The following is a 10111-nucleotide window of genomic DNA, read 5'->3' as shown; positions in this document are numbered from 1 at the left end:
AATATTCACCGGTTTTTCTGTTGAATTTAATCCCAACTTATTTGCAGAAACTCCATCTTTACTGGATTATTTTCAGCAGAGTGCATTTATATTATCCCATGAAATAATATATTCCAGCTTGGAAACCTGGAATACATACAGGCAATGCTACTTCACTTGCTATTGGCTTGGTGTTTGCAAAGCACCATTTATTTTCCAAGATGCTGATTGGACGTCTTCCCAAGAGAAAAAACAGGACAGGCTGGATAAATCGACATGCATAGTTATGCCATGACAGTTTCCACCATATATATTATTAAATTTGATAGCATATTTGGTGTTGGAACTTTTAAAATGGTCAATTATAAGCGTTTTTAACCCTTTATGTCCTAAATTTAAAATGTCCGCCTGGATATTTTTGCTTATTTTAATTGAACGCAGTTCTTTAAATGTCCTGTGAGTAAATATATTTGCCCAGTTGTCCATAACAACTGGAACCTTTTCACTCCCTGCAACGGTGGGAGTGAAATTACCATAATAACCTGATATTGGCTGGAAAGCACAACGTCTCTCCTTTCAGAAACCTTTGGGATTTTTCAGATAGCGCAACGTGTGGCGGGATTACGGTACTGCAAATTTGGCTGGATCACTGGGTAAAGATGATCCCTTCACCCAGTGATCCCTAACCCCTGCAGATTCTGGGGCGTTCACTGTATTGGTATGAACGGAGGTTTACGACCTATTTATGGGATCCATGCAGTCATTCCCAAACAATTACTCAAGTGCTTTTAGAGGCATTAATTTTGATTGCTGTGTTCAATTCAGGCTTCCTGAGAGAGCGACGTTATTAAAGTGCGTGGGGAATGAAAGAAGATTTGCTCTTCCCTGAAGAGGGTCACAGCAGGGCTGCAGTGCACTGGAATTGGTTTCAGCATATTCTTTTGAACTAACCATCCAATTCGGGCCTTTTTTAAAAATTTTATCCGCCAGGAGCTTTATAAGGACTCTCTTTTTTCCCATAAAGATAGTCGACACTAAAAAGCACCTTTAAGACACGTCTGAGGAGAGACACTGAACAGCACAGATTCAAGTATATCCCCCCCCCTTCTAACTTTATGTGAACTCTAATTGAGAAGAAAAGAGAGGAATCATTATGGAAAAGGTACATCTGTATCAGTGGAGCCACATGGAAATGTTTCATTTTGTTCCTTACGAGCTGAGACGGAGGGAGTTTTTGCCATGTTCTTTAGCCTTTCTTCCTCCGCTGTGATCTGGGTCAGGGGCTCACAGCTCAGTTTTTAAATAACATCCAAAATAAGATCTTTTGCTTCTTGTTTTGTGTAAACCGAGAGACGTGTTTAATGTTTTGCAACGTTTTTTTCTGATTTGTATTTTTGCCTGAAGCCAGGGCCTTCAATGCCACGCTGACATCAAAACGTGTCGTTTCTTCTCTTAGGTATGCAAAGTCTCCCCACGTAACAGAGCCGCCTTGCACCCTACAACCTCATAAGGTGACTTATTGTTTAGAGATAAATGCAGCAGTTTAAATGTGTGTGTTGTATACATTAAAACTTCATAAAAATGATGGTGTTTATTCTTTCAAATTAACTTCTGGGTTGATTTCTTTTACACTTTTGATCATCTCTCTGTAACGCATGACTATGGCCAAACATAAAATGAATATTGTTGTTCAGCAACATTACGTGAAAGTGAACCTCTGTGTATTTGCAGTTAACCATTTACACATTTGTCTGTGGAGCATATTGCAAAATATTCACAGAAAATGTCCCTAATTGTGGATTCTTTTTCATTCCGAAACAAATATCACCTTAGAAGTTGGAACATCTTGGCATAATGCTATTTGACATGCTATTGGCTCGTGTTTTTGAAACAGCCAATCCAGGAGAGCCATTCATTTTTCTTGTCACCGATTGGCTGTTTCCGCATGGCGTGAAATAAAGAAGAGTGTAGATGTTTCCACTGTGTAGTAATGTACATCAAGATATATCTGGAGTGTAAAGTATTAAAGAATCCACTTGTTGTGGGGGTCTCAAATATTTGTATGTTTTAGCAATTCACAGATAGTTCAAATCAAAATCAAATCAGATTTTATTTGCATAGCACCTTTCAGCAACAAGGCATTTCAAAGTGTTTATTTGTGGTCCCTAACCATAAATACCAAGACTCCACTGCATACTTTCAACTTTATTACTTCAGTTGTAGATTATTTTATTGGGATTTATTGTTATTTTAGAATGTTTAAGATACACACTGACATTCAGTAAATTAAAATATGTTTGAAAACTTTCTTCAGTTCAGTGAAACCCAACAAATGGAATAATTACATTATTTTCTGCTTAATAAGACGTATTTTTATTACATGTTTAATGGTTTTCTCCAAAAGGGATTTTTGGGGTTACAGAAGCGTCATCATATCGCACATTTTAATTTAAAAAATATATTCAACCGTGCAGGTAATGGTAATCTCTTTTTAATCAAGCTTTAATGATATTTGAATCCAGAGCTTCTGCAGTGACAATGTTGAGAAACTCACTGTACTACAGTGAGTTCACCTGTGCCAGGTACTGAACCGTCACCTGGCACAGTGTGCACTTTGTTGAAGTCATACTTTATGAGCAAAGGTTTCTCTCTTGTCCCCTGAGCTGTTTGGTTCTGCAACAGTCCGTTCTTGTTCATTTTTTCATTACACATGCTGCCTTCATGCTCCTTCTGCAGAAAGAACAGCATCCCCCTCCAAAGTTTTGCCACTCAGCTGAAGTCTTGCTGGATAAACTCCCAGCTGTCTCTGTCCTGTTTACTTGGATGGTTAAAAAAAAAAAGTTTAATTTCTTGAAAACTTTAATAGCAGAAAAAACTGATGATTCAGCCAAAACTAGGACTTCTCGCTCTCCTGAAGAGTATGTACACAGCTGTGCAACTTAATAGATTATTCTATGTTAACACTGAACGATTACAATGTTTTGTCAAATTGGATTTTTTTTTTTTCCGTGATGGTTCAACACTTCTGTGTTCTTCAGTGTGAACTGCAAACAACCTGAAAGTGTCCTGCATGCGCAGTGAGGGCGCAATAATGTCACATATAGAAGCCGTTTCAGTGTTTTGCCAAACCACAGTAAGGAAGCAGTGCTCGTTGTTTGAGGTAGTAAACATGGATGCTAACGGTGGAGCACAGTTCATGATTTTGAAGTCGACCAGAGCCAATATAAAAACAACTTAATCCTCATTATCGTCCGTCATGGTGCAGAATGATGACGTTTGTTACATTTCCAGTTGATGTGGTTCACTTTCACATTATGTTGTCAAACAAACCAAAACTTATGAAGAACCTGTTCACCTTCTCACCTGTGGTGGCGCTACACCAGGAACCACTAAAGAGAAATGACATATGAAGAAGACAACTTCTTTCCTCATAAAATGCAATCATAAAGGGATGGTGTCAGATTTCACTTCTGTCTTGGCAAAAGACCATGATCCACTTGACCACTTGTGTAAGACTCACAGCATTGTTTTGGTTGCATTTACCCAGAATGCCCTGCGCTATAGCCTGCTTCCTGCTTTTGGAGCGGTCACTGGTACACTTAGCATTCACGTATGTATGCAAACAGCACCAGAACTCAAGGTTTTAAGGCGGCCCAGAGTTTAGTCTTTTGGTTCGTATCAAAGTTGCACATTCACACCTCCCAAAGCAAATTGGACTTTCTCACAAAACAAACTGGGCTTTGATTAAAGTGAACTTAAACAGGGCTGCTGTGTGAATGCACTCTAAGTGTGCAGTACTTTAGATAAATAACACGAGCCAGATGATAACCACCAGTGGCTGCAGCTGAGTATGAAGTGGCCAGGATGAGATTGAGCTCATCTTAGATGTGGATCAGAACCCAAGGAACGACATCCTGGATACAAGCAACTGAAATGTGCTACAGCATGACTGCTGGGTCCCTTCCTTTGGTTTCCCACTTGGAGACAAGTAGAAACAAGGAGTCGTGTGAAAAAAAATGAGGTAGGCTAAATGATCTCCAAAAGCTAAACATCATCCCTTTATCTCAAGAAATTCAAGAAGACACTGACATCTATCAATCTGGATATGGTCATAAAGGAAAACCAAAGCCGGACGTTCAGCCATCAGTTCGTGCCCTCAACCTCAAGTTCACTTGGGATATGCAGCAGGACGACGATCCTAAGCACACCAGCAAATCCATTTCTGAATGGCAAAGATTTAAACCCTACAAGTGAGATGCAGCTGCATTACTTTAAACTGCGTGGAAATCCTCCAATATGGCCGGTCAAAGACGACGGAGGGAACGAATAAGAAGAAAACGCAGGTGTGCACATACTAAGTTGCTTTTATTAATACAGAACTGCATGCTACAGAGACTGTACAGCATAAACATTTATTCATTACAAAAACATGGTTTTAGAACCATTTAAAATAACAGGAAAAAAACAAACAAACAAAAAGATAAGAGCATAAAATAGAACAGGAACATCACAGCCGTTAAGGAAACATTCAAACTATTTATCATTAGCATCTTAATAAACCAGAGAAGAAATCGACAGATTACAGTCGCGTCATGTCAACTACAATGGCACCGAGTGGATGATTCTCTTGTAGCTTTTTTTACAGCCTCTTGCAACATCAACATGCCTATTTTTTCTATCTACCTATATGTAGTAGTGTACTTAAAAGTGGCAGTTTGTGTATTTTTTTGTATTTAATAGTTTTTTATGAACCTCCTAATATACATAATTTTGGCCCTCGTGGGTTTATACAGTATGATGTCCGTCTTTTTATTAAGTTTAAATTTTAATATTTGACAATTTGCTACCAAACACATTTGTTATAGCAACATTTATACTACATACATAGCAATCTATGTAACGTCACAGCAAAGAATGGTATCAAAATTAAAATAAAAACAAACGACGAAACGAAACAAAACAAAACAAAAAAATTCCTACAGCGTGTTTTTTTTTTCCTTTTTCTTTTAAAACTGGGGACAGGTGGGGGCCGAGGGCAAATTATCACAAAAAATTTGGCACGGAAAAGTCTGTACACGAATCTACAGTCTGAGAGATGTGACTGTGCAATAAAAAAGAAGGGCTTTAAAACACTTTTTCCACTGAAGACACGGTACCCACTGCCTGATTTCAAGTTTTCTTTTCTTCCTTTGCATGTAAAATGGCTTATATAGACGCGGTTCTGGAAATGAAGTTGTGCATACTTCTTGTTTATGAGATCTACACAGAACAAGTGAAATCTGGGTGTTTTCAGCGAGGGGAAAAAAAAAACCATAACAAAAGCTTTGTATTTTTTTTTTCTCATTTTAAATCCTCCTTGTAAAAATGGATCATTCATATAGTTGTTTAGCTTAAGAAAAAACCATTTGTACAATGTATCAAGAAACAAAAAAAAATAGGGTCAAAAAGAGACACAACAAGATACAACAAGCAATCTCTAAAGCAATAAATACTACTGGTCCTAGCGTTGTGACATTTTTGAATTTTATAACCCTTGACCCTCCCCACCCGATCCCCACCCTCCCCCCGTCAAACCCTGTCGAACCCCCCCAAACTTGCCTGACTCCGCCCCAAAAGGTAAACAAGAAAAAAAAAGAAAAGAAAAAAAAGACAACGCAGTGGAAGAATGCATATTTAACACAGAAATCACCCCTCCCCTCCCCGATATTCTGTACATTTAAACAACAAGTAACATCACAATTAAAATTGTTCCCCAGAGAGGTGTAGCCGCTAGCCCCCGCACCCCTCTGAGAGTTTGAACAGATGTTGAACGATTGGTTCGCAGGCTCGTATTTAATACAAATAAAGAAGAAGAACCAACTCTTTCAGGAAAAAGGGCTTGTCGAATAACCTAGCCTACCTATTTTATATTTGTCTTTAAAACGTTTCGAAAGTGAAGTAGATTAGCTTTCTTTCTGTTTGCACTGTTTTATCGCTACAAAACCAAAAAAAAAAAAAAAAAAAAAAAATCCAGACAAAAGAAACAAAATTCATAAAAATTTTGGCAGATTCACAAAGCTATACTACAGCTCATTGTATTTAATAATAATTTGATTTTTTTTTGATAATGAGGGGTCAAATATTGACCAATGAACTTCAATAAAACAAAAAAAAACTAAAAATTTCAAAGCCTTCGTGGCAAAGAAATAAAGAGTAAATTGACTGAAAGTGAAATAGAGCAAAGAGAAAACCTAGTAAGTGTGTGTAAGAAGAAGGAAGGTAGATTATTCTATCGACTTGGTCACTAGTGACAGAGGCTGGGGGGCCGTGGAGGGGAGGAGCGAGTGGGAATGACACAGCGAAGCTGACGGCCGGATCATGGCGGACGTCACGGAGGAGCCCGGCTGCCGCGAGGACGAGACGTCACTGTGCTCCAGAGCGCCGTTGTGGGAGGACGCGCCGCTGGGCGTCTTGCTGGCGGCGGCCGCCGAATTTTCCAGCTGAACCAAAGATGGCGGTGGGGGCCCAGCCAGGAGGTGCGGGTGGTGGAGTGGCTGGTGGGCCGGTTTCATAGTCAGTGAGAGAGGTTGCATTTGTTCAGTGTGAGGTTTGGATTCTTTCGGAGAGGGGGAAGGAACCACGGAGGAGGGAGAGGATGGGGGGGAGTCTAGTAAGCTTCCGTCCGTAGAGGGAGGACTGGCACAGCTGCCTTCACCTTGGATGTAGCGAATGCACTTTTTTTTTCTCCTGAGGGACAAGGCGAGAGAAAGACACTTTCAGAATCGTAGAACTCTTTGTTCCTCCAGCACTGAAGCTCACTTAAATACACCTCAGCATCACTGAATTAACCAAGCCATGTTTGGTAAAATGCGACTAATGCTCTGGTGTACCTGAGTGGCTTCATACACTTTAAGCTAAGGAAAGGTGGTAGAAATACAACACCATCAAAAACAGACATTTAGGAAAGATTACATAGCAGGAAGCAGGAAGGAAGTGAAAAACACAAACAGGAAGGATGAACGAAGATTAAAGGTGACCAGGTTTGCTCCCTGAATTTAGCATAAACTCTATTTCAGCTCATCCCCAAACTACAGAGCAGTGTCCTTATAAACAAGAACAAGGTCAAACGTGATCTTTTAATTTGAGGAAAATGTTTTATGAGTTAAGACTAAAACCAAACTGTCAAAAAAAAAACAATGGATGAAGCTGGATGGCAATTAAATATAGGGACTGTTTGCTGTAATCCAGTGGTGGTAACGCTAACGAAAAAGATAATTACGCTAATGCTTCTGTCCATAGAGGAACGACTGGCTTTACCTTGTGTTTTCTCCAGAGGAACGAAGCGGGAGAAAAACATTGTCGGGACATTTTCAGTTCCGCAGACGCTAAGATACTACACCGACATCATATTTAGCAGAAGCTAATGCTGAGGCTGTAACTTCAATTAAAAATATCTCTGCCCTTGAAAGACAACAACCATTTAGCACCAATTTAAATTTTGACAGTATAATTTACAACTTGTCTGTGTTTTGTATTTGCTCCTGTTTGTTTCTTGTTTGAGAGGAAACAGAACTGCTGAGTAAACAGTCTCCAAACAAAATGAAAGCACAAATGAAAAAGTAACAATTTGAATTCTCAACAGTTCAAAATTTCAACACAGATGTTGAATTTTATTTAACTGAAAGCTTGCAAAACAGTCACATAAATTAGTGCTTCAGAATTTATCAAGGCGAGATGAGCGCTAACAGTTTTCAAAGTTAGCCAAAGAGCTGCAACGCTAAACAGGAAATTAGCTCTGCTGTTAGTACATTAGCGGTTATGTGGGGATATAAAAAGCATATAAGTGATGATTATCTTTTAAATGTAATGTTTCTTTAAAAAATGTTTTTATAATATTTTGATAACTATGGTTATTCTGGTGAGCAAAATACTGCTTATTACCAGCAGAGGGTAAAACCAGGAACCTGGATTAGTCTCTTATCTAATCTTCGTCTTAAATGATCCACTCACCAAAGTGGAGGAAACAGAAACAACCGCAAAAAGTCGACATTATCCTCGCAGCCCTAAATCTGGCCTACAGACACAAATACGAGCTTAGGGGTCAAGGCATTGCGCTTACATTCCCGCCTGAGGTCGGGAACCCTCCCCCCTCGCACGCCGAGTCCCGAGGCCACGCCGGTACCGCTTCGTGGAAAGCGATGTGTAAAACAGCGAAGTGAGGGGGAGTCGACAGAGTTTGGTTTGCTGTGTTTATCTGTGGTGGCTCTCTTCTGAAGGCTGCGCTCAGATTTGGTTCAGGGGGGGAAATCTCAGCCCACCTCATCTTTACGCTGACCCTGACAGTGACCCCTCTCCCTCAGCTCTTATCTCTATCCCAGAAGCTACGGGGCGTTTTAAGTCTTACTGGCAACAATACAGAAGGTGAAAACAGGCCGAGGTGTTTTAAAATCCAGCTGTTTATTTATTTAAATCACATCTGTTAATTCTGAGAAGGAAAGATTTTCTTTTATGAATGCAGAGAGCAAACCCTGGGAATGGAAAAAAAAGAAAAAAAAAGGATTACACACCGAAACCATGACCACATGCTGAGTGAAAGACATGCAAGTAAATGGTGAGGATGGGCTTTTAGGAGCAGTCCGCACTGAAACCACAGCTCTAGATGGGGCAAAACATCGACCGCGAATCAAAAACACGTATCGTTTTGCTCCTACGTGCACACAACGCTCTCTGTAACTGTCTGTCAAACTGCAACAAATGAGCTAATATCCATTTTTTAACAGACATATTGATTTATAGTATGTGCCTGTGTATGATATTGATTCTCTTGTCTCTCGGGAAATTACATAAGATGCATCTTTTAGGAAATGGAGCCCAGAGACAACTTTTAACCTCTCTGACTGGATCCTAGCACTTCCTCAATCTCTCGACCTCGCGATTGCTGCTGCGCTTCTCAACAATAATGCTAGATGCTTGATAACCTGCAAGTCGGATTGAAGGGAATTATAACGGCCCAGGGGAGATGATGGAGGTGGGAGATTGGGATGCATGAAAAGACGGGTAAATACATACATTTCTAAGATTAACTTGGGTATGGGTGCACTGTCTCATTTATTTTGAAACAGAAAATCAACAATTACATTATAATTTTACAGTTTTTTTTTTATGAATATAAATTTTTATGGCTTTGCTCAAAAACATCACCAACATATTTTTTTGTGATTTGCATTTATAAAAATGTGTATCATTTTCATAAATATATGTACAAACAATATGTATGTTTACATATAAAAATATATATAAAACATAATAAAATTTGTGATATATTTTATTACTCATAGTGAAAAATAGCTAATTTTTGTTCAGTTCGTAGAGTAATATAAGAATATATAAGCTTATATCAGCTGGTTCATTAGCTGCTTTTCTGTGAAAATATATCAAAAAAGCTACATTTTTCTTTTTTTCAAGCAAAAATAAAATACATAAAGTGGAGGAGTGCATTTTCTGCTAACTAACCTGCAGTTGTCAGCAATAGGTAGGGGGGGGGATCTGTGGTAATCTATCTGGCTTACAGCAGAAGAAATCTGAAATTGTCTTTCTATATCACCTCATTTGAAAGTATGAACCGTAGAAATATAAAATATATGTATTTGACATTTTTGCAATCATCAAATATTCAGAAACATAATCACATATTTTTTTCATTCATACTGTGTAACCTGACATTTCTTTCCTTTCTTGTAAGTCAGAGAGGTCTTTTTTCAGCCAGCTGATGAGTAGTGTGCAGCAGCAAGTGGGAAATGGAGAGTTTTGGGTTATGTTCCAACATCACTGTTAATTTTAATGATTTTAAAAGTAACTTTTCAAATAAAATCTTGATGCCATCAATAGTCGCCGTGCCTAAATGATTATTTTAGCCAGCTGATCAGCAGAGTGCAGCAATAGATGAGGGAGGGACTCCAAGCTCTGGCCTTTGTCAACCATTTAGAATCAACTATTGATTTTTTATTTCTGTTTAATCCTGGCGTGAAGGCGACAAGCTCATGGCTAGATTTGAGCAAAAACAATTTGGCTTTCGTTTTGCGGACTCGACTGTAATCCCGAGCCCATCCGTTCAAATGTGGAAAACAAGGAGGATGAAACACTGCGATGACCG

At 39.0% G+C, this 10111-nt stretch overlaps 1 protein-coding gene across 29 annotated transcripts in view; it reads right to left on the bottom strand.

The window, feature by feature from the left end:
- Nucleotides 1-4325: 4325 nt before the first annotated feature.
- The window catches only part of tcf7l2 (transcription factor 7 like 2), a 102871-nt gene continuing 97085 nt past the window's right edge, over nucleotides 4326-10111 (bottom strand). For 17 of the 29 annotated variants that reach the window (XM_055042422.1, XM_055042421.1, XM_055042428.1 and 14 more), the window contains one exon: nucleotides 4326-6705. In XM_055042422.1, the coding sequence (XP_054898397.1) occupies nucleotides 6243-6705 (463 nt within the window). In that variant the 3' untranslated portion in view covers nucleotides 4326-6242. The remainder of the gene's footprint in view (nucleotides 6706-10111) is intronic. The other 12 variants (XM_055042445.1, XM_055042446.1, XM_055042447.1 and 9 more) reach the window with 4 other exon arrangements.

The sequence above is a fragment of the Poeciliopsis prolifica genome, unplaced genomic scaffold (assembly GCF_027474105.1).
Source record: "Poeciliopsis prolifica strain line A6 unplaced genomic scaffold, Auburn_PproV2 SCAFFOLD018, whole genome shotgun sequence".
NCBI lineage: Eukaryota > Metazoa > Chordata > Actinopteri > Cyprinodontiformes > Poeciliidae > Poeciliopsis > Poeciliopsis prolifica.
Note: the sequence above shows the minus strand (reverse complement) of the source record. Positions and strands in the feature narration are given on the sequence as shown.